At 40.6% G+C, this 25,985-nt stretch overlaps 2 protein-coding genes across 2 annotated transcripts; one reads left to right on the top strand and one right to left on the bottom strand.

Annotated features, from left to right (window-relative positions):
* Nucleotides 1–6,070: 6,070 nt before the first annotated feature.
* LOC122035064 (zinc finger A20 and AN1 domain-containing stress-associated protein 1-like) lies at nt 6,071–6,846 on the top strand. Its single transcript, XM_042594434.1, has one exon. The coding sequence runs from the start codon at nt 6,142–6,144 to the stop codon at nt 6,592–6,594; it is 453 nt and encodes a 150-aa protein (XP_042450368.1). The 5' UTR covers nt 6,071–6,141; the 3' UTR covers nt 6,595–6,846.
* Nucleotides 6,847–8,916: 2,070 nt separating this feature from the next.
* LOC122033669 lies at nt 8,917–17,294 on the bottom strand. Its single transcript, XM_042592758.1, has 8 exons — nt 16,966–17,294; nt 13,775–14,642; nt 13,401–13,698; nt 12,667–12,876; nt 11,908–12,081; nt 10,188–10,385; nt 9,983–10,096; nt 8,917–9,675 (listed from the first exon to the last, which is right to left on the bottom strand). Exons 2-8 carry the CDS (start codon nt 14,557–14,559, stop codon nt 9,358–9,360), a joined length of 2,097 nt encoding a protein of 698 aa, XP_042448692.1. The 5' UTR covers nt 14,560–14,642; nt 16,966–17,294; the 3' UTR covers nt 8,917–9,357.
* Nucleotides 17,295–25,985: the final 8,691 nt, after the last annotated feature.

Raw genomic sequence — 25,985 nt, 5'->3', positions numbered from 1 at the left:
AAGTCAATATAGAGTTGACTTTGGTTAGGGGGCCTGGACCAATTTGGTCTAGCTAGGGCGCCTCGACTCCACAGCATTGTGGATCAACATCAATAGGGGTTCGGGCGCCCGGAGTGGGTCCAAACGCTCGGACCAGGATAAATTTTTATCCCAACTCCGTCGCGTAGCAGTTTGTGAGATGATAAGAGTTGCCACGTTGGGGGCGCCCAGAGAGGGTTCGGGCGCTCGGACCGTGCCACATCAGCAAATAGTCATTTTCAACTAGTGGGTTATAAATAGAGCTCTGGTCTTCTTCTTTTTGAACAACACACTATGTACTTTAATTCTCTTTCTATTTTTCATTTATGAGCTTAATTTCCGTGTACTAGGCTTCTCCACCTCTGACGTTTCGTTCGAGAAGGAGATATTCAAAGTGAGCTCATTTGGCTTGGAGTAGAAATCTTCTAATTACCAACCAAGTAAATTTATTGTCTCGTACTTCTCTTTTATTCCACAATATTTCTTTAAGTGTGTAATTGTTTTAAAGCCCAATTGAGTTGAGAAAGGTATTTTATTTTTTTTAGGGCAATTCACCCCTCTTGCCGGTCGCAAGGGACCAACACCCTTTGTCGTATATCTAATTATGTATTAGCATCTCTGGTTGTTAAAAGTTTATGGATGGTGTAACAAAAGTTTTGAAGTTATTTTCCTGAGCTGATATACGAGTTATTTCTTTTGGAAATTTTACCTTGTAGGCCTCTCATGCAGCTCTAGCTACATCACCTAAGTATTTTTCTTCTATACATATCATGACTTCACCCATTTCTATGTCAAGCTCATGTCTAGCTTGGTAATCTCTCCTGATAAAGACAATCCACTATTTTAGATAGGTATCATACATTTGGAGGTCATCACACTTAGCTATATTTAGAAATACTGAATTTTTCTCGAAATAAGTAATTTTCAGTGTCCTTCTTTTCCCTATAGTTCGAAGTATGGAATTATTATTTGTATATAAAGTTATTTATGTTCTTGGTGGGTGGTTATGTCCATAATTTATAGTTCTCATAAAACTTTCTGAATTCTAGATTATTGGTGGTCTAGACATGATAGATGTGGTAGTAGATTTTGTTGGGTTCATGAGGTTTAATTCGTTAGGTTGTTTTCTAACAATGATATTTTGTTCTTCATCAAAGTATAATTCCCAATCATTATCAAGCTTTTGTTGTTTTTCTCAAATTCCTCAAGTTCAGTTATTTCTTTTGGGGTTAGATAAGTTGCTATTTCTGTGGGCATGTATAAATATTCATTTAAATTATCAAAAAACCTTCTTGTGGCTCTTGTTGAGACATACAATTCATATCATTGTTTGAATATAAGAGTTGGTTAGCTAATTATTGGTATTTCTTTCCTAGTTGTTAAAACATTTGTCTAGTTTGTTCAATTTCTAAGAAAGTTTCATCCTCTATTTTTTCTATACACATTAACTTGAAAATTTTATTTTCTTCATTTTGTCAAGTTAATGGTTTATAGTCATAAACCTAACAATCAAGGCATGATGCCGATATTTATACATAATTGAATCTATAGGTTGAAGTGCTTGTGTTTGATTTACAAGATTGATATTCCAGTCTAATCCTGCTAGGGTTTCAGATGAGAAATCTCTTAGTTTTAGGAAATAAATTCCTTTTGTTGTAAGAACTTCAATGATGTTATTAATGTACATCTTAATATTATTATTTATTTAAGTCATAATTTTTTCTAAGAAAATGATGTCAATTTGGATATTATGTCTTTGGAAGCTTTATAGCCTTTGGCTTGGACTAAGATTTAATGTGTTTAATAAAATCTAGAATGGTCATATTGAAGTTTGGGCAGAAATAGATGATACCTAAGCTATTATTCATATCTACTTCAATAAGTCCTATAACTATCTTTTCATCTTCTGAAAATCTAGTGTCGTATAGTACTAGGAAGACTTTGGCTTCTATGCTCTTTCTTATTAAGCCTCTAAGACCAAATATGATTAATTCTATATGTATATACTTATGTCTTTATTGTAAAAGTGCTCTTATTGATTCTTCAGTCATAAGATTCAACCTTTCTATCGGTCCTTGACTGCCGACTAGAGGGGGTGAATAGCCTGAAATAGAAATTGAAACTTTTCTCGTCTTTTCAAGCCAAATTAAGAAACACTTGCATAAAAGGAAACTAATTAACAAACAAGAAGGAAGAGGCAGATCGTTTACTTGGTTTGCAATAAGAGGATTATTAATCCAAGATGTTTGAAAGCTCACTAATATCTCCTTCATGTGGAGAAGCCTCCTACAGCAGTTAAAGTACTCGAATACAAAGCTAAACAAAAGGTAGAATGTTTACAAGTGTTGTTCTCTGTATTTTTCAATGTTGTTTAGCTTCTGGGATCATAGCTGTATTTATAGCCCTAATCAGGGCACCTAGAAGGGTTCCAGGCGCCTGGGCGTGGATAGAATTTTATTCACTTTACAATGGATTGACCCACGTCGCATTTTGATAAACTTTTCGGTCCGAGTGCCCGGAAGGGTTTCAGGTGCCCGGATGGTGTCGATCCGGCCCCCACTAGGCGACGCACCCTAGGGGCGCTCGGACCGAAGTCAACCTCCCTGTTGACTTTTTGGTTCAGGCTCTCACTTCAGCTCCGCTCTCTTGGGTTCGGGTCTTCCGCTCCGGCTCCGCTTACTTGGGTGATTCTGGCCATCTGTAATAGCGTTCACCCGAACCCATTTTCTGGCCTTCTCGATCAACCTTCCGCTCCGGCTTCTTGTCCCTTGGAATCGTCGCGTGCTTCCTTCTCGTCCACCAGCGTACTCAGCTCGCTTGGGTGATTTTGGCCATTCGAAATAGGGTTCACTTGAACTCATTTTTCGACCTTGTCGAGCAACCTTTTGCTCTGACTTCTCGTCCCTCGGAAACGCCACATGCCTCCTTCTCGTCTGCTAGCCTACTCTTCCGGAGCACCTCGTCCCTCGGATGCACGGAGCCCATTGACTCTCTTCCAACGGTTTGTTCCTTTCCATCTTAGTCGTGAGCAACTGTTTATAACTTATAAAGAACTGATAACATGATCTTCTGTGTGTGATACCACTCACCATGTTATCTACAATATAAATTAATTGAATAACTACACTTAGCAAATAAATGTAGATATTTTTGACCAATGTGATTCTTTTATTTCAAAAATAAATATTTACAAAAGCTAGGCTTTTAGTATACACTCTAACAGTCCTATGACTATCTTTTCATCTTCTAAAAATCTAGTGTCGTATAGTACTAGGAAGACTTTGGCTTCTATGCTCTTTCTTATTAAGCCTCTAAGACCAAATACGATTAATTCTATATGTATATACTTATGTCTTTATTGTAAAAGTGCTCTTATTGATTCTTCAGTCATAAGATTCAACCTTTCTATTGGTCCTTGACTGCTGACTAGAGGGGGTGAATAGCCTGAAATTGAAATTGAAATTGAAAATTTTCTCATCTTTTCAAGCCAAATTAAGAAACACTTGCATAAAAGGAAACTAATTAACAAACAAGAAGGAAGAGGCAGATCATTTACTTGGTTTGCAATCAGAGGATTACTATTCCAAGACGTTTGAAAGCTCACTAATATCTCCTTCAGGTGGAAAAGCCTTCTACAACAGTTAAAGTACTCGAATACAAAGCTAAACAAAAGGTAGAATGTTTGCAAGTGTTGTTCTCTGTATTTTTCAATGTTGTTTAGCTTCTGGGATCAGGGTTGTATTTATAGCCCTAATTGGGGCAGCTGGAAAGGTTCTAGGTGCCTGGACGTGGATAGAATTTTATCCACTTTACAACGGATTGGGCCACGTTGCGTTTTGATAAACTTTCTGGTCCGGGTGCCCGGATGGTGTTGATCCGGTCCCCGCTGGGCGACACACCCTAGGGGCGCTCAGACCGAAGTCAACCTCCCTGCTGACTTTTTGGTTCGGGCTCTCACTTCGGCTCCGTTCTCTTGGGTCCTAGTCTTCCTCTCCGGCTTCGCTTACTTGGGCGATTCCGGCCATCCGTAATAGAGTTCACCCGAACCCATTTTCTGACCTTCTCGAGCAACCTTCCGCTTCAGCTTCTTGTCCCTCGGAATCGCTGCGTGTTTCCTTCTCGTCCGCCAGCGTACTCAGCTCGCTTGGGTGATTTTGGCTATCCGAAATAGGGCTCACTCGAACCCATTTTCCGGCCTTCTCGAGCAACCTTCCGCTCTAACTTCTCGTCCCTCGAAAACGCCACACGCCTCCTCGTCCGCCAGCGTACTCTTCCGGCGCACCTCGTCCCTCGGATGCACCGAGATCGTTGACTCTCTCCCATGCCATCCTTCTCACTAGCTACATCTTTCACTCGACTTCCTGTGCTCCTAAGTTCCTGCACCCTTAGACACAGGACATCAAAACATAATAGGACCTAACTTGACTTGGTTGATCACTTCAAAATCACCACGGGGTGCTTACACTTTCTTCTCCTCCATCTAGAGGATGAAGTGATTGTGTTCTATGATGATGATAGAGTGATGTAGTAGAGGATAATATTCCTGAATTGTATAATCTCATAAGATTTAGAGAATTAAGCTATTCATTTGAGAAAGTTTTTAAGTTTTTTTTACATCTATTAGATCTTCTAGTAGATAAGTGGAAATATTACGTCGTTTGGTTATGATATTGCCTAACAAAGATGTCATATTTGATTCCATTTGTCTTCTTACTGTATGTGAGGGGCCTATGAATGACTTAATCTATGTTCGTGCTAGATTCATTGTGTTGCTTGGTATAAGTTAAGAAGGAATAACTTCCGGGTTGTTTTCTAGGGATAATATTTCCTGTAGATAATTTGCTTAAGTCCTTTGTTAAAATTTCTACACTTTCTTTACACTCGATAGCTTTAGTAGTTTTCTGAATTTGTGTTTTTAACTTAAAATAGTTTATTTTCTAGTAAAGTGAGTCGGTGGTGTAAGGATGCTAGAAGGACTAGTATAGTATTAGTTTGTTGAATTAACACTTGGTCTCCTTATCCAATTAACTCAATCTAATAATAGTCGTTCTCTTGGATTTTTTGAAAAGTGTTTAGAAAATTCCAAGGCTTCTTTGTAATATATATTTTCAAAGTTCCGCTTATTCATTTATATTTGTTCTCCTCAAGTATAGTATGTATATTCTTCACAAGTATAGCATGTATATTCTTCAATTCATATGTTATTTGAGTTTGTGTATTTTAATTAGTTCTTTAATATGAAGTAAATCATTTTAGACGGGAGCTCAAAATATTTAGGTTGAAATTCTCAAGATTTATTTTCTGCAAAGTTTTGAAAGAGTTAAGATTTATTTCTTAATAGAAATACTAAGTAAATTGAATTGACTAATTTTTCTATTCAATGAGTCTTGAGTTTCTTTTAAGAAATTAATATGGAAGAGATAAATCATGAATGACTACTAATCTTTAGAATAATGACTGACATGTAAAAAAAAATATTTATCTTAATTATATCAAAATTCAAACTATATATTTTATTATCTAATACTCATGTGTTAGTTAGAAGTGATTCAGGATGGTCCGAAAATTTTATGGCTATGATATTAAATTTTTTTATGATTTTTTTTTATTGCTTCGTAAAAGTGAATTCTCTCATAATTTATCCCGTGAAAGAAAATAAATTATAAAATTAACTTATAATCGAAATAGACAGGCATGAGAAGAATTTTTACAGAGCATTCGTGCAGCTCCTCGTATCCACCACTGGTTACAGCCTGCAAAAACACGACATAGGACGCGGTTGGCAGACGGCGGCGCGCAGCCCACGTCGAAAGGTTGACTGCCAGCGCCGATATGTGGTATCCCACGCGGCGGCGGTCATTTTTGGCGGCTCAGCGCGTTTGACCCCTTAGTTGAATTTACTATTACGCCCCTGAAAAATGCAGGCTCCAATTGGGTTAATTCGGGAAAGAAGGGCTCCTACAGAAGTTTCCAGGCCACTACGCGTTCTGCCAACTGTTTCCATCTTTCCCCCCTCTCTCTCTGCGGTTGCTTATAAAACCCTAATTCCCAATTCTTCCCCCAAATTCCAATTTCGAATCGAGATCGCAGCCGGAAGGAGAGGAAGAAGAGGTCGATCCGTCGATGGCGCAGCGAGAGAAGGAAGAATCGAAGCTCCGGCGCCTCTGCGTCAACAACTGCGGCTTCCCCGGCAACCCCGCCACCGGCGACATGTGCCAGTCCTGCTTCCAGCGGCAGGCGGACGCGTCTCTTCCCCGGTCCTGCTCCTCCCCCAGATCCGCCCCTCCCGCTCGGTCTCCGGCCTCGGATAAGCCGCTGGAAGAGGAGGAAGACCCGCGGGGGAACGTCGCCGCTGCGGCTACGCCTGCGGCTGCGCAGGCGACGGCGAATCGGTGCTCCTCGTGCCGGAAGCGCGTGGGGCTGGCGGGCTTCAAGTGCCGGTGCGGCGAGCTGTTCTGCGGCCAGCACCGCTACTCCGACCGCCACGGCTGCAGCTTCGACTACAAGGCGGCCGGCCGCGCCGCCATCGCGCGCGAGAATCCCGTCGTCCGAGCGGCCAAGATCGTTCGCGTTTGAGCTGAGGGGGCGACGATGTATGAGATAGCGTGTCGGCTTGCGCTTGTTCAATTCCGTGGAAGAAAGCGACGAAAGGGGACCGCCATTAACGGTGGAAGAAGAAGAAAAACAATCAAGTAAGTGGAAAAAATCTAGAGAAAATAATGGTTTGTGTCGATTTGGATCTAAAAAATATCCCCCTTCCCTATGATTTCACTACGATTCGTTTATTGAAATTATATAAACAAATTAATACGATATTATTGATGAAAATTGAGATCGATTTCAATTTTATGGCTGATAAAGCTGTGAAAAGAGAATTGTTGTCTATAATCATTAAAAAAAAACTTAAGAACTGAAGATTCAAAGTTTAGGATATGATAAATTGATGAATAAATCTGAATTCATGTAGCTGAAACCAACAATCTATGAAGCTTGAATCTGAAGTGAGCTTGAGGCACTGGATCTGAGACTGGAATCGACTGACTTGTCCTGTTCGATTAGCTCGTGAAACGTATTCTGATCGATCAACCTGACAAGCTGCTTAATTAGGGTGATACCCACCCGACCTAACTAACTCGATTGACCTGTCTAGCCTGATTAGCTTGACCGTCCCATCTAACATGGCTAATATGGTTAATCGATCCAACACTAACCCATATGGTTCGATTGAGTTGATTTAGCCAATCACCCGAACAAATTAGCTCATTTGGTTCACTCAAATCGATTAATTTAAGCAACCCCGCTCCAACTTAACTTATCTACTCAACCCAATCAATATGCTCAACTCAACTAACCCCTCACTCGCTTAGATTATCCGAGATATTCATCCCAACTTGATTGAGTTGATTTGGGCATCTCGGTTAAACCTTTAAATATATGTCATATTAATATAACGTCAAAAGTATAAAATTCTACTATTCTCTGTTGAAAATTTACACATACTTTTTAATTATAACTTAAATTTTACATGCAGTTCCTATATCCTAAAAGCTTTATTTCTGTTCTTCAACCACACATAATAGATATCAATTTACCTAATTACCTCTTATATTTTTTTTAAATATAAAAAAAATCTAAAATAAATATAATTTCTTTTAAATTAAGTACATTAAATTAGAATCTAGTATATTTTCTATCAAATTGAGCATGATTTTTTTTCCACCTCAATTGGATGAAAAATATACTAGATTATTTTTAAATAATACTCAATTGAATGAAAAATATATTACATTCTCTTTAAATGTGTTGAGTTTAGGAGGAATTATATTAATCGTGCTCAATTTGATAGAAAATATACTTGATTCAAGTTTAAAATACTGAATTTAAGAGAAATTATACTCATTTTAGATTATTTTTTACCTAAAAATTATGAGGGAGCAATTAGGTAACGATATTTGCATGAGGGAGTTAAGGCAAATAAAATTTTCATGCAGGGATGGAAAAAAAGGTTTTTGAACATGGAGACTGCATGCAAAATTGAAATTGTGGTTGAGGATTTTTCTCCAATTTACTCTATAATCATAAAACCTCCAAACAATTTTTTAATCGATCTATATTATAAATCGTATATCTTTATTTATTATTTTACATTTAATATTTCTATATAATTTTTATTTAATATTTTAATTTATTATAATTTTTAATTTAATTTAATTTAGGCTTATTTTTAATTTAATTTAATTTAGACTATTAATTAATAAATTAATTAACTAATAATTTTTAATTTAGTTTAATTTAATTTATAATTTTCATTTAACAAATTTATAAATTTTAATTTAATTATAATAATATATATTTTTTAATTTATCAAATATATTTATTTTCAAAAGCAATAAATATATCATTACTCAAATAAATAAAACATTATAAATAAAACAAACTTAATATTTCATTATAATTAAATACTTCACAATTGTTTCGAATAGTGAATATATAATATTATTTTATTATTAATTATTGAAAATTTTAAACATATTCTTAATTAAAAATCTCAAACCTCATCTTCCAAATCATTCAAACTTTTTTGATTTTATAAACCTTTCAAAAAAAAAATGCACTTTCTCCTAACAAATTAGCTCATTTGGTTCACTCTATCGATTAATTTGCACATCCCCGCTCCAACTGTACGTACTCAATCGGCATGTTCAACCCAACTCAAGTCCGAGGTGTTCATGCTAACTTGATATTCCTAATCAAGTCAACACTGACTCATATGGTTCGATTGAGTTGATTTAGCCAATACGACTCATCCTAACAAACTGACTTGACTAACCTACTCAACCCAATCAACAACTCAATCGACATTGTGCCCCGATGGGTTCACAATGCCTGCAGCTGTAATTAAAAAAATGTACAAAATAAATTTCATTGAAGAAACAAGATTAAACAGTTCTGTATCTCAAACCAAACAAAGAGATTTCTATTTTATTCTATTTCTTAAGAAAGCATGAACTCTTCCATAAACCAAACATATACATAAGCAGTTATGGAAATATCTCTCATGAGCTTCAACTTCTACCAAACTGACCATGCAGCAGATTCAGGTAATTCATTTGAAGGAAGATTTCATATATATTCCTTCAGAGAGAATAAATACGATATGTAGACCGTCTAATTCGTACAAAGAACCGAACTAATGTGTTATTACCGAATGTAGTTTCCATACCTCCGGTCATAACCTGAATAGGATGAGCAGAAGATGAGATTTTCAGTGCCATGGTATTTTCAGATAGGAGGTTTGTGATCTTTTGATTTGGTTGGCACTCGATGAAGGTTTAGTATTTACACGCACCATACTTCTCGGAGGAGTTTGTGTCTAACTGAATTAGCTTGTGAGTTTTCTTTTTTGTCACCACTACTAGGGGTGGTTTTGTCTGTGATTCCGGCAAGAAGGTTGTCTAATTCATCCAAGTCGTCATCACTAGTATACCCCTTCCTCTGCACCATGGATGCTCTCCGATCTAGCTCGGCTCTACCACTGACATCACCCACCTTCTCAGCCACATCATCAGCTGCAGGAGGCGAGTACACTACCGGAGCAGCTGCGCAGGGGAAGCCCCCGATTAGCTCCTTTTCAGACAATCTGCGTTCGAGAATGCTCTGCATTTGATCCCCAAGGCAAATGTTATAACTTGATACCTATAATTAGTCATATATATCGTAAACAAATATTATTTGAATACTTTAAGAAGCGGGCAGAAATGCAGATTTCGGAAAGTTTCAGAGCATGGAAAAAGTTTAGTAAAAGGTTCCTTCAGTGTGATCCTCATAAGTAGCTAACCACAAGAGGGGTATCAAGTTCTGGAGTTGGAAATGGAGAAAAAAAATATAAAACAATTGTAGCATGCGGTGGTAGGTTACAGAAATGAAAATGTTAAAATATTGCAATGTTGAAGGGACCACATACCTCGGTGTTCAATTCCTCAAGCACAACTCCAGGAACAGGATTGGGACAGAACTCATCAGGGGTGAAGTTGCAGAGTACCCGTGTTATCAAGGGCAGCCCGATTGAAGGGCAGACCTGAGATTTATAATTTAACCAATAGCCAGAATAGAAAACTGTGAGATTAGAAAGTTGCAAAACAAAGAAAGCTATATTTCAAAAGGCTAACCTCTTTCCTGACTGCCTTTTCAAGTAGCATGTCCTTGGGGAGCATCAAAAGGTCACTTAATTCATTAAGAAGGCGAAAAGATTTTGATTCGGTTACTTCCTTTCCGTTAACATTCTCATCAGTGTCTCCATCCTCTTTCCATGAATCATCATCGTCCATGCCAACTACATCTGTAAGCCATCTAGACCAATTTCCTATCTGCATACAAATTCACAACCAGGTTTGTAGATTACAAAGGAAATTAAAGCACCACACTCTACTGTGTTAGACGATTGAAAAAAGAAAAGAAGTATCATTTATCTTGATAAAGAACAAGAAGATAATAGGAATATGGTCAAGTACAATATAAGTAGGTAAAAATGAAAAGATAACATTAAAAAATTCATCAAGGCACTATCGAGTTTCATAATCAGCACTTGCATGGTCAACTCAGAGTAATCGATAACAACGCTTGTTAAGGTCGGTCCTACACAAATAATTAGGCCTTTAGGCAAACATGTAGGAGCAAGCCTCGAGAAGCATTGCTAAACTATCAAAGATTGAAGAGAGAACTAGCTGAGGTGAACGACCAAGTTAGGACTATGCTCTTTGGTGAACTTCTGTCCCTACTGCCACAGTTCATGGCGGCAACGCCTAAAGAAAGATCCCCTTTTTTGCCTCCAGTGCTTAGGCCTTGGGACTGCATCCGTATGACCAAAAGCTATCATGTCCACAATCCATGACATTCATTAGAATGCACCATTCCTTGGCGTTGACATCACCCTGGGCCAAGGAACAAAGATCTGGCTTCAAAGGTGGTGATCCCTGACCCGACCACCGTCAAGAGGTGGCGTGACTATGGTGGGATACATGTCGAGCCCCTAACGTGCAAACATATCGTGTTAGTTACTACTCCCCCTCACACTAAGGTCTATCACCATGGTAGGAGGGAGTTCAATGTGAAGAATCCAAGCATATCACCCTTGCTCATCTTTGAGCATGACACTTGTGCAATGTGCTAGTTCGCCTACCTCTTAGCTTGTGCTAGCATTCTCCAACAGTCTCGGTTGGCAAGCTCCACTCTTGTTAATTTTATTTATTTTAGGGGTTGTCTTTGGGTGCTCCAGAGGTCCCCATAGAAGTGCCATTCTTTATACTGAGCAATGTATTTGATTACACGCAATCTACCAATAGCCTGGTGCATGTATTGACAAATTCGCTCTCCCATTCGTCCCTGTTTGAGGGTCTTGTAGATCCCAAACACAAGGCGAGGGAGCTTCATTGTCAATGGAAGCCTATGCCTTGTCACCACTATGACATCTGATAAGCTCGTCAAGCTCAAATGGACATATGGGGTGCCTAAGGACTTCATATACTTGGTTCCCTAACAATGAAGCTAAAGAAAAATAATTAAATTTAATAAGAGCATACTGGTGGTCCGATCCTTTCCCAAGACTCTACATTGGTAGGTGCTTCGTGCACCGGATTGTCCTATTTTATATTGGTAGTCACCGGTAGCAAATATCTCCAAAATTTATTTTAGTATAAAGCTGAAGTAAAGCTGGGCTATTTGCTTGAATAGGATTAGTCATTGGTTCCTTCCAACTTCCAATCAAATATCTCAAGTGTAGTTCAATAGATAAATCAGGAACTAATAAATGGACCTCACAGATAATGTGAATGAAAAACAGTAAAATCCCTTCATCAACACCAAAAGAATAATGCAGATAATAATACTTACAGAGTTTTTGAGTTGTGCACCAGATCCAAAGCTTAAATTGCCAGCAGGAATTGGCAAGACATTTGAGTCGATAATTGGATCGGAAATAGGATTGGTAGGAATCTCATAAGCTGACTCGCGCAAAATTGCATTGAACATGGCAACATCTAATCTAGATACACATTGCTCCATCACCTAGGAATACAAGAAATTTATCATCCACAGAATGGATCAATATATATATATATATATATATATATATATATATATATATATATATCCAATGCCAGAACCACTCAAGGAAAAACTCAAAAGAAACCTGACTACTGAAATCTAGAAGGAATTTAGAAATACACATTGGGGTGTTGGACTGTGCAACATGTACTAAAAAGTAAGTTAGCAGAGACGCAAAGAATTAATGTATAATGTTACGGAAATAGAATGCAAGGAAAAGAAAAAACAATACCCGAGAGCAATTAGATGCAAGTCCAAGAGATATAAAATAAGAGAAACCAGGTTAGATGGTATAAAAATGTTCAAAAGCAATCAATCAATTCTATAGTTACAAATTTGAATGGAATGGAGTCAGAAATGTTAAGGATAGATGAAGGCCAAAGAAAACTGAATTTAATGTAAGAAAACTAAATTATCGATTGGAATATTACTAAGGATATTGCCTTACATAGAGCACAATGGAGGACTAAGATCCATGTAGCCAACAAATGCTTATTGTTGTTGATGTTAATGATGAAATTGTTCATCAGCGATGGCAGAGCATACCTTTCTCGCCAATACAGGTACGCAGCCACACTCATGGCCTCCGGCACGGACTGGGCATATTCTACTGAAAGCATTATGAAATGCACTTTTCCATAAATTGATTGAAAAGCTTCCTTGCGGCTGATCACCAAGTGATAGTTCTAGCAATTTTCCTGAGATTCTTGGAGTGTACAAGTCCTCCATTGGTGTTTGCATGTGGGGTGCCAATGTCTGAATTATAAAATCACACATGACAAAAAGGAGGGAAAAAACACAATGCCAATGTCTAAATATGAAAGAAGGCTACCCGAAGAACTAGACGATAACCAAAAAAATCTCTTTGAAATGACTAAAGATGTTCAGCTTACATAATTTGGCCAAATGATTAACACACTGAGGTAGGTAAAATTTGGTAAAATTGGTCTCTTTTCTAATAACTTAACCTTTTGGAATAAGTGGTTAATCAATTAACCATTATAAAATAAAACTTACAGCAAGACCATGAGCAAAATGTTTTGCACTTCTAGAAATTAGCAGCTGATTTGAAAATCCTGAATGTAATTGGATTTCACAGCCTGACATGGAACCATTAGAATGTTTATGCTGAATAAGCAAGTATGAAGCAATCATATATTTTTTATAACACTTCCCATTAGAAAAGTGCGGTCCTAGATTGCTTATGCATATTAAGACACTAGCAAGAATGGCCTAAAAATTATCTCAAGATGACATATAAAAGAAGAAATAAAACTTACTTGCCACCACACTGACTCAACAATTCGGGAGAATATCCAAGATTCAATCTTTTCCAGAGCTTGTGTAAATGTGTTTGTATCTTGCCAATCATATATCACTGACAAAAGGCCAAGGTTTTTTCCTTTTTTGTTGCCAGAATTGTTTTTCCATTTAAGTGTTGTATGTTGTTCATCCGTTTTCCTTGCACCACCATTTGATGCAACCATCTTCATAGTTGCATTGAAATTGGACAAGTTGCCAAAAGTTTGAGAGATAATCTCTCTAAGGACAACTGTGTTTGACAACCAGAATGTCAACCTAAGAAAACTAGCCAAATTATTAGTTGATCAAAAAATGCATACATTCTTAGTTTTTAGATACAAAATTTCAGTACCTTGAAACATCACTACCACAGGACTTTGCAATAAGTATGAGTCCCGACACAGTATTTTTAGCAATTGTAGCCTTCTTGTCCTGAGTCCAATATTTGCAAGCATGAATATATAGCCTTGAAAGACGCCGAGCTGGTGTGTGAACCTTATGTGCTGAACTGCCATGCTCTGGTACAACAGAATAGAGAGAAATCTCAAGAGCAGCAACTTCTCTAAGTTCTTCCTCAAGTTTTTCAATTCTGGACTCCAACTCTTCAATCTTCTGAGATACACATGCCTTGTCATCATTAATGGCATTCTCTTCTGTCTCAACTGTTTCATTGTCTGTACCATTACTCTGATCACACACAGGAGCCTCATCCATCACATCTATTTCCTTAACATCTTCAATTGTTTTGTCCTCAGTTTCTTCAGATGAAGCTATTAAAGGAACACTTGCACTTTCCTTCCTTTTATCGGTAGGAGTTTTAGTTGAATCTGACGCTCTGACAGGCTTTTGACACTTTTTTTGGCTCGTACTTGATGCTTTGAACAGACCATGTTGTTGATGATTAGCACTTCCTCTTGAGGTGCGAGTACCATTCTCAGATGTTTCTCTTTTTGAAACCTTCTTTGGAACCCTTGATGCTCTTTTTACCTTGTCAGCATTTGTTGCAGTTTCCCCTTGAGATGAAAGTGAATCCCTTGCTGGTTCATAATCTGATTCACCATCATTACTATGCCTAAAATCCTTCTCCAAATCACTTGAACAATCATCTCTTTCTTCACCATACTCTTTAGCACCCATTTGTAAACTTAAATCAATAGCAAGTCTTCAGCTCTCTAGGGTCCTTGAAATTCTCTTAAGTTGTACCTCATGTACCTTCTCCCCTGTAGGGTTTACAAGAATGTTAGCTGCAACCAATTTTACTTATGTTACCTGCTGAATTTTCAACCTATGCCATCAACAGTTATGTTCTCTCTGCAGCAACCCCTTTTGGAGTATCTGTGCAATAATCACAGAACTGATCCACAAAACTTGGAGTCCACTATTAATGTATTATTGAAAGCCTCTAACATATTAAGATGCATGTGGTGTGGTTTCCTAACTTATTTTCTCATCAAAGATGCTCTAGTAATGAATAGAAGAAATTATCACAGACCGTTAAAAAACACATTTTTCAGCAGTTTACTCCATCCAAAATTGTCATCCTTTTGAACAAGCATCAGTTTCACAAAATAAATCAAAGACCCACATGATCTAGTCACTAATTTCATGATGATGACGGGTGAACAAAATCAAATAAAATGAGATAGGCTTGCCGCCAGCGATATAGTATCTTAGCAGTAAACATGTGAGAAGTGTCCGAGCATTACTTATGATCATAAAACACATATTGTTGGAATTTTTTAGAATAAAAAGGGTTTTAAGAAGAGTCTTCAAAACATGGAGAAAGCGAAGAAGAGAGCTCTTAGGGTTCATAGAGGCATATAGTCTCATACCTAAAATTTGGAAGGAGATTAAGATATCTAAGTATAAATCCTTCCATAAATTTATGTTGTGATGAAAAGGTGGACTTAGAGGAGGCACCATGTGCTTTGCATAGTAGAATTACCTGCAAAGCATATGATTGTTCAAGCCAAGTGCACACATGATCATGCCATCCATGTGGCACACACAAGCACACTTGGCAAACGAAACTCAACTACCATGGAAAACATGAGGCTCAATGTGGCACTTTGTTGGCTAACTTTGCACTTCATAAGTAGACATTGTTAAGTCGCAAACATAATTTATTGTCATACAAGATGTCTCCCTCGCCTTTATTGCCACGTATGATGGTTGATCCACGTGTGAGTTGTGCACCAACAATCCAATCTAAGCCCAAGTGGTGTGATCCAGCGAACCAATACTTCATGACAAAAGATAAAACTTGTGTGATTGGGATTGTTCCAATGGCAAAGGATAAAACTTGGATGGGTGCAATCCAAGACTATCATGACAAAAGAGTTGCAGATTAGTCTATAAAAGAAAAAGAGTGGGCTAGGCAAATTCACTTCGAATTCATGCAACATTTAACAGTCTCTATTGTCCCTCTAGTGGCAACATAATTCTGCCACCCTATAGAAGAATTCTATGCTTTGACAGAAGGATTAGAAGACATTGTTCCCTTGTTGGGCGGATCATAGGCTCTTCCTCTACAGTGCAGTCATGGAAGAAAAAAATAATTTCATTGTGGATTAGTAAGACACCAATTGCACACCATTAATAGCGGCACATTAAGCCTTTAGGAAACATGATTATGCTATTTGGGATTTTCAACAACTATAAATCGATAAGCCCTTATTCCAACCCATCAACATTGAAAATTCTCCAACACAAATAACATAATAGATCCTTTTAGAGAATGAACACTTTGACGCTTGTATAAAAGAACATGTCCCTATAACTAATTTGAAAAATTACCATTATGCTACACAAATGAAACGACAGAAAGAGCTACATGCACATTTATTTATTTCTTGATAATCGCCTGACTAATCCTGAATTTTTATTTATCACTCACAAGAGGAGAAGTATGGTAAAGAAGTTACGATTCAATAGTGATTTAGAGATACTTTTGCACTCACTTTAATGCAAAAAAGAGGAAAATTCATTACTCATGCCATCTAGGCAACTAATAAAAGCCAACACCTTGGTGGTGCGTCTTGGTCTAACGTCGTTAACAAATTACTGTATCACTCGGCTAACTACAAATCCATTTCAACAAACAAATTCATCAGGATAATGAATTGGTTCAAAAGCATCAACACTGTCGAACCATAAAAAGCAGTGATCCATTAAGTGACGAAAGCAATCAGACACAATAAACTGCTCCAGAACTATCTAGCGAAAATGGAAACAGAAAAAAAAAACACTCATTTAACTCGGATGTAGACCTAGCAATGATTACATCAAATGTAAGTGACACTGTCTAGATCTCAACAAAACCACAAGCCCAGAAATTAATAGGCTCCTCCTGCAGATTAGCCACAAAAGGATTCAGTCCAAATCCCAGCTCCAACAAGAAGCCAACAAAGATGCAAATGTACAAACTAAAATGGATGCTTTCCAGAAAGGCAAAAAGCAAAGCAGACAGGCCCACACGATAAACGACAGGACGGCGGAGAAGAAAACAAGAGAGAAAAGAGGTCGAGGTTAAGAACTGATCACCGGAAAAATTTCACTCCTCCATCCGCTCTTGGCGCCTCCGCGACTCGATACCCGCAAAGTAGGCTGCAGTTCTTCCGCCCAGGTGACTGAGCACGAATGCCGAACTCCACCGAACTCACCCGGAATCTACGAACTCAATTTGATGGCGAATTTGAGGTCCCAGCGCAGACACAGTAGCAGCAACTCCTCTCCCCTCTCTTTCCACTCGCCTTCGCCTTCGCCTTCGCCTTGATCTGTGTCCGTGTTCAGTTTATAGCCGCAGCAGTCGCAGACACGATCCACAGCGGTGGGGATGCTTCAAACTGCAGGAGGTGACGCCACCGCGGTGAGATTAGGCTTCACTGGTGGAGGTGATGTTTGGGTGGACCCGCGCCACGTGTAGCCGTCTGTTGTTCTTCTTATTCTCACTCACGGTGAGCTGACTCTGGGATTTTTGATCATTTACCTTGAAATTGTTCCCCCTGTTGCCATCTCGCCATGTGATTCGAATGAGCTGCGGGGACCGCAAAATGAGAAAGGCTGAAAATGATCGGGTAACCGGGTGGGTATGAATCATGTGGGTGAATGTATCGGACGACTGGGAGAGAGGGTGTCGGTGCCGGCAGATGACCGCGAAGCGGCGGTGGCAGGCTTCGGTTGTTACCCCATAACCCCATTAACCATGAAAAAGTATTTATCAGTTTAGTAAAATAATAATCATCGTTTCACAATTAATAATGGGGCAAAGTCTTCGTTTAGGAGATGGGAGGAAGAATTAAGGATGTAATCGAATTAAATCGAGTTAAATCGAGTCGAGTCGTGTCACGTCGTGTCGAGTTAAATTTTTGAATATTAAATTTGATTCATTTATAATCAAGTCGAGCTCAAATTTTATTTAATAAATATATTCATATCTCACGAATTTATTCGAGCTTTTATCAAATCTAAACTAACTTAATAAATATACATTATAAATTTTAATATTTATTAAAAACTAAATTATATATTTAAAGAAAATTATAATATTCTTATTAAAATTTATAATTTCATTCTAATAAATAAATATAATATATTTATCTATATATATTGTCACGCCTCCAGAGGAGTATCTGTCAGACAAAAATTCGACAACATCTCCCCTGTACCGGTGATAATCTGAGGCATACATAAATACAAAATACATCAGCCACATACGGTTGAAATATACATATAACCACACAGTTATATAATCAGTCCACTCGGCTGGAACAGAAATAAACACAACCAAGCAGTTATATATATATTAATCAGCTCACACGGCTATACTAAAAACCAACACAACGAAAAACACAAATAACGATCACAAAACCACAATACAACTAACTGCGAGCCAGCCCGACCTAACACATAATCAACACATCAAATACAAGACAAACTTCATATAAAATATACAAACACGAGAACAAGTACAAAACCAAATATGCGAACGGAAACAGTAACGGTAGGAGTAGCTCGGTGTGACACGGGACTGGCGTACAGGATCTCCAGGCGACTCCATAAATCCTTTACCTGCTACTTGGCAGAATAATCAGTTTACGAGGTGGTGAGTATAAAGACTCAGCGGATAATAGACAGATAGTGTATGAGTACAGTAAAGAACTAGAGATACAAAGGTATACAGTCTCATAGGGAAAATAGCAGATACAACAGTGATATCGTAATAAGTGTCCATACCTAAAACCATATCCTAGGCTAGTAATAGAAGGTCAGGTGTAGCAAAGTCCTGCTACAGTACTGCTCATAACTACATGGGTAACATGTGAGGTATACTATCAATAAGTACATCAGTGTCTAAACACATACCTCAGGTATATATCTCAACCTATGTGAGCATATCAGCATAAGTAAGCAACAACAGCATAAATAAGCAATAGCAGCATAAGTAAACAATTGCAACAACAGGTATAGTAATAACAGCGTATGCACGGATGGTCACCCCGCCCACCTCTCTACACCACGACCCCTGTATAGTCGAGAGGCCGGTACAATGACAGACTGTACACCACTCTAGCTACCACTACTTTCGAATGGCCGAGGGGATAGTTGCATAGTAACTGAATAGCTACGTCTGCGACGAGGGTCCCTGTTGCCCACGACTCCAGCTATCACTACCCATGAGTGTGTGAGTGGGGGCACGACAGGACAAGCGACACGCTCCGGCTACCACTACCCATGAGTGGCCGAGCGTGCGACCCTGGCTAACGACCGTCTCAACCACAAGGGAGCCAAAGTCGTCGGTAATGCATGCAATGACATGATGCGAACAATGCAACAGTCATCATATATATATATATATATATATAAACAGAAAATAGGTATGCTACATGAAGTCAGCATGCTCAATAAGAAACAGGTATAAATAGCAGTTAAAGCAAGTAAGCATGGTATCTGGTATCTATATATCCAGTATCAGGTATCTGGTGTCTGGTATCTGCTAAATATCATGGATAACAATGAGAGACTGCATAGATACAGAAACGAGTAGCTCAAAGATTGAGTGGAAGTATCAAACGCAGGAAAAATAAGAGTGGAGTCAAGATAAAAACAGTTTCTATCCAAAGATAGCTCATGCACTAAGATCAACATATACTAAAGAGGTAAAACAAGAAGTACCCGCTTTAACTGTAGATCGTGTCAACCGTCTTCAACAAATCCAGAAGATCGCATCCAACTCGAACCCTATAGATACAGAATACGAGATAAAACTAAAGATCTATAATCAATGTGTCAACTATCAACCAACCTAAACCGATTCAAACTCTTTCTTCATATACTTCAATCTAATCCAAGAAAGGCATGAACAAACAATCCAACTTATCCAGTCCAATTTAATTTCCTCAACAACTAAGCATCATGAATCGAACATGCATAATTCTTCCACATAATCAATTTCTAACTACCACATCTGATAATTCAACCAACACAACTAGTTACTCATCCATAACCAATCACAACTACCTTAGATTAAACATGCTATAATCACATTTGATTAAGGCTAAACATAATTTAGTCCCATCAACTCACCCGAATTGGAGACCTCTCTGTTAATTCACAACCGGAGAAGTGCTTGCTACCAAGGATCGCGGTCGGAGCAAGATGGAGTTGTTGATTTCCAAATCCAACACCCTACATAACAATCATCACAGTCATCTAAGCATTAAACTCAATCCCATGTTGACAACCCCTTCTCCAATTCTATAAACATCTTACCTTCATATGGCTACTCCCCTGTTATCTCACAACCGAAGACCTAACTGTCAAAAAGGGTGATCAATGGAGCTGCTGCTAGAACCGGAGATAGAGCTACGAATCGATTCTACAATCCATATACAAATTGAATGAGTGCCATGGCCAATGATCAGAAGAAAAATGGAAACAGAGGGGCTCACCATACCTCACCTACCTTGATGACAGAACCCACCTCAAGCGGTGAAGAAAAGCCCGACGAAATCAGCTCGACTCTAGGGCTCGGGAAGATGATCAAGTGGCGACGATGGGCGCGAGGGGAAAAGGGAGATGGAGAAGTGGATCATCGGCGGCACTCGGGTGGAGCGCGAGTGGCTCTCGGCGCAGGCAGATCGAGTGGCTTTCAGCACGCAAAGGGGCGGCAGCGGAGATTAACGACGGCGCTGCTCCGAGAGGCGACACTTGGGAACAGGCATCGGGGTGGGGCGATCGAGCATTAGGTCATGGTGGTCGGCGGTAGCACGGAGAGGGAGAGGAGAGGTGAGCAGCTCCACACCGGCGGTGTCGGCCAGTAGGTGGCGATGAAGGGGAGAGGCTCGCGATCAGGGCAAGGGAGAAGAGGAGTGGGGTTCGAGAGAATGAATCGGGAATTATAAAGTAATTAGGATTAGAAACTTATGGTTAATTAATCAAACCCTAACTTTATTCCTCAATCAACTCACACTTAATTGGGTATTCCAAACAGGCTTTCTCTATACCGGATAGCTTTATCCTCTTAAACGGCTCATACGAACTCCGTTTAAATCCCAGAAAATTTCTAAAAATTCCTGAAAAATCTAATAAAATTATCTGTCAAATAACCTTAGTATTTGATTATTATTTGGGTGTCGTATTTTACATATATATTTCATAATTAGAGTATAAAATCAACATCAAAACTATTATTTTTTTGTTTAAAAGTTGATTCATGAGCTTAACGAATATGTTCACGAATGAGCCGAATATTTGAAGCTTGATCTTGGTTTGTTTATATTAATGAATCTCATTAAACGAGCTTGATGCGGTGATGATGAGGGGCCCCATGCGAAGGATAACGGCCACGGTGGAGGTCAAAGTCAAGGCGGTCAACGCGTAGATAGCATCGAGCGGTCTGGCGAGCATGACCCGACCGGGGGGAGAAGGTTTCAGTCTGATCCTGCCTTCAACACGAGGAGGTGTTAAATGGCCGACTCTCAATGGAGTATTAGACGCTGAACGGAGGAGGATACTATGTGCAGAAGCCGGGCCGAGCGGCTACCCCTCTCGGCCAGGCAGCAGAACTCGACATTGGCTGAACGGAACTTCGACCAAGCGGCTACCTCACTTGGCCAGGCAGCAGAGCTCGACATTGACAGAGTAGAACTTTGACAGAGCAACTACCCCGCTCGGCCATGCTGCAGGTTTCAACATTGGCAATGTTCAACTTCGGTCAAGCAGCTACCCCGCTCAGCCTGGCAGCAGGTCTCGACAGCGATGGAATGGAACTTCGGTCGAGCGGACACTCGCACAAGAGTAGTGAGATTCTGGCCGATCAGATGGAACACCGAAGCGGTGAAATTCCGGCCGAGCGGCCAACCCGCTCGGCCCACCAATATACTCCCTCTGATATCCATCGACATCCTTTTGGGAGTTGGTGCCACCGATACTGAGGATGGACAGCCAAAAGATCGTACGACGGAAGCTTCCACCGTCACTTCAAAGATATGCTCGGCCTATTAAGGTACTGTGTCAGGGACACTTTACTGACAAGTCTTTTCAGGGAAAACTTTGGGAAGCGTACTCACCTTGGGGAGCGTGCACGTGCGCTATATGAACTCTATATAAAGGGGGGGGCGTCCAAGCATCGGCGGAGGTACGCAATACGCGATAGACACTGTTCTCGCTACTGTTCATTTTGCTCCGCCTTCTACTTCATTGCCGGTGACTGACGTGAGCGTCGAAGGGCCAATGTCGGGGACCCCTTCCCTAGTTCGGCACTGACGTAATTTGTGTTACAGGTCCGAGCGGAGTCTACAGGCGGTCAGCGGGAGCGCCACATCCCCAGTTTTCCATCTCACCAACTTTCGGGCAGGATCATATTTGGCGTCGTCTGTGGGAACTTAACCTGCATCTGACTTGAGAAGATGGAGGATGTTGGATGACTCACAACCGTGACGCTCACCAAAGAGGAGCTCGACATGCTCGTGCAAGCCCGAGAGACAAAAATGTTCAAGCAACAACAACAACAGGCACTAGTCGATCGGCTAGTACAACAGCCGACGGCTTCGGCAGCAGGAGGGCGAGTGAGATTAGAAGACCGACCGTAACCAGTTTCATATGGGGGTAGAATAGAGGTCCGACTGGCATGCAGGAAGCGCCACCCGCGCCCATCGCATTTCATCGCGCCTTGTTCCAAACCCCCTCAGAAATACCTCAGGCGAACCAAGAGAGGGGGTCATCTTCGGACGACGCTCCCATTCAGGATGCACGAAAAGGAAAGGCGCCTAGAAGTCATGCATTGCCCGAGCGGATAAATCTACAGTTCTCTCAAGCGATCTTGAGTGACCCTCTACCGAGGCACTATACCCCACTGGCGATCGGGGAATACAACAGAACGACCGATCCAGATGATCATCTGGATAAGTTTGATAATGCGGCCACGCTATACTAGTACACGAATGGGGTGAAGTGATGAGTATTTCTCACTACTCTCTCCAGCTCAGCGCAACACTGGTTCCGAAGACTGCCGGACGACTCAATACGAAGTTTCAAAGACTTCCGAGCTGCATTCCAGCACCATTTCGCCAGCAGCCGATGTTATCAGAAGACGAGCGTCAGCCTCTTTGCCCTAAAGCAAGGGTCCAAGAAAGCACTCCGAGCGTACATCAGGCGCTTTAACCAAGTAGCCATGGATATCCCCTTGGTCTCATCCGAGACAATGATGAACGCCTTCACTCAAGGGCTCGTCAAAGGAGAATTCTTCCGGTCGTTCATCAGGAAGCCGCCCAAGGACTTCGACCACCTGCTTAGGAAAGCCAATGAATACATAAACATGGAAGAAGCCCAGGCAGCGAGGAAGAAGGAAACGTAGGCCGAGCCCTGCTGGTGCCCAAGCGACGACCATCGAACAACCACCAGCCGCCCAAAAGGCCAAGAGCGGAGGAAGAGCGGCCACACTAAGAGGCTAGGACACATGTCGTGCAGCATGTGGCCCCAGTCGGCAGAAGACTATAGGAGGCAAGGTATGGACGCCAATGTTCTACTCTTTTTACCAGTCGCCGACGCATAACACGCGCGACTGCTATGATCTGACACCGATTGATAGTCGGCCGGCGCAAAGAGTATACCGCCGCCGATCTCCAACTCCTGATCGACGATATAGAAAACGATCTACCGGGCGACGAGAGGATGAAAGAAGAGCGCCCGAGCGGTACAATAGGCACCAGGGGAGGGATAACGATGATCCTGCCCGAGTCCCTGCCGAGCGAAATAGACTCTCTACTCGAGAAGAAGAAAACAGAAGCAACGCCACCCAAGAAGAAATAGGCATGATCGTCGGTGGGCCGACCGGCGATGACTCTAACAGAGCCAGGAAGTCGTACGCTCGGCAACTGGAGATCCATGCCATGGGATGCAGCAGGGAGAAAGCCGAAGGGCCCGAGATCAACTTCAACCCCAGCGATTTGGAGGGAGTGGAGATTCCTTATGATGACGCACTGATTATCTGGGCGGTAATTACTAATTACACTATTTACCAAACTTTTGTGGATACAGAGAGTTCGGTGAATATCATCTTCAAGAAGGCATTCGATCAATTACAAATCGATCGAAGTGAGTTGCTGCCTATGACGACCCCACTCTATGGCTTCACGGGCAACGAGGTACTGCCGCTCGGACATGCCCGATTGACCATCTCACTCGGGGAAGAGCCATTGAGGAGAACCAAGACCATAAACTTCATCGTGGTGGACATACCGTCGGCCTACAACATCATCTTGGGTCGAACGACCCTCAATGAATTTCGGGCGGTGGTGTCTACCTACTGCCAAAAGATCAAGTTTCTGGTAGATGAGCTGGTGGGCGAAGTCAGAGGCAATCAGCTGGCCGCTCGGCGATGCTATGTTGAGATGGCCAAGTCTGAAGCAAGGAGCGCTCGGAAGAATCCGCTCTTGGAGGTGAACGTCGTCACCAAGAAGCTTCATGGGTTGGTCTATGAAGAAAAGGAGGAAGTCCAAATTTGCCCAAGCTGGACGGAGGCCACCATATTAATCACGGCCGATCAAGAACCTAAAAAGAAGACATAGCGGTCGTGGAGCGCGAATCATCTCCAACCCTACAGGGTCGGATGAGAGGTGCACGAGTGAATTTATGTATTTTTATTCCTAAACGCATGGCACAATATGAATAAAAGCAAAGAATGCCTCTTGAGAAATGTCTACATCAACGGTCGAGCGGTGAGTAGTGACCTTAAACCCTTGTCGTCATCAACAGTCGAGCGGTGACCTTAAACCCTTCTCTACATCAACGGTCGAGCGGCGACCTTAAACCCTGATCTACATCAACGGTCGAGCGACGACCTTAAATCCTTGTCTTCATCAACGATCGAGCGGCGACCTTAAACCCTTGTTGTCATCAACAATCGAGCTGTGTTAACTCAACCGCAAGTGCACAATTTTTTCGTAAGTAATAAATAGATATTGAATCCACATGGACTGGTTATAAGTACTAGAGATGTCTCACAACGAATTAGCTAAACAATCGATAAAGGAAATGAACGTACTGAGTATCAACTAGAAATAGAAATAGAAAAGAAAATGTAAGAACTTGGTTTTATGAGAGTTTTAGGAGTTCAGTTTCATTGTTATATTTATCAATGTAAGGTGATCTACCAATTCTTATCCTCAATTGTCATGAATTTACAAGAAGTTGTCGATTCCTCCTGCAGAAATCAACCGACAAGGAATTTTTATCTATACCTCTAGTAATTTGATAGTTATGGTCTCTATGAAGTCAGTTAGTGGGGCAGCCTGTCACCGCTCTGTCATACAACATAGAAGCACATCACCATTCAATCAACATAAAGGCATAAGGAATAAATGCACTCAACCAATCTACCTCCTTGTAAGACTAGCTTCACCCTTCAAGGTGATTCCCTAGATGTCCGTTAGCGGGGTAGCTTGTCACTAGCGCCCCTCGGTCATATGATCTAGGGAATCCCTCTACGAGATCCACAAGTGGCAGAAACATCCAATCCAGTGTGGAAATCAGATTCAAACATAATTAATCCACACAAGATCAAATAGATACAAAACATAACAACATCATTGATATAGGAAATTGGCACATCCATGAGATTCTTACATTAAATCATACCACAAATACTCTCTTGGTCCTAGAACAATGAATCTACTCCATAATGTAAAGATAGAGATTCGAAGATGAAGATATCACAAATATTTCAACTCAAATCGAGAGAAGGGAATAGAAATGCTTATCTAGCGACGATGAGTGATCTTCAGAACCAATCCCTCGCTTCTGGAGTTGAATCTGAGATGGAAATGGCTTAGGAACACTGGATCACAGTTGGAGATTGACCCCAAATTTGATCTCCCCAAAAGGGAGAGCCTTCTCCCTTTGAAAAGAGGAAGAAGATCTTTATATAGTGCAGAGCATGGGCACCACACGACCCGTGGCTGTGGCACACATGACCCCAGCTGCTCTGCCCTTGGCCAAGGTCACACGACTGTGTGGCCTTCACACGGCCGTGTACTGTTCTTTTTCTGGTTGGCTCACACGCC

Source organism: Zingiber officinale, chromosome 11B, assembly GCF_018446385.1.
Source record: "Zingiber officinale cultivar Zhangliang chromosome 11B, Zo_v1.1, whole genome shotgun sequence".
NCBI classification, from domain to species: Eukaryota; Viridiplantae; Streptophyta; class Magnoliopsida; order Zingiberales; family Zingiberaceae; genus Zingiber; species Zingiber officinale.
This window is presented reverse-complemented; position numbering and strand designations above follow the sequence as displayed.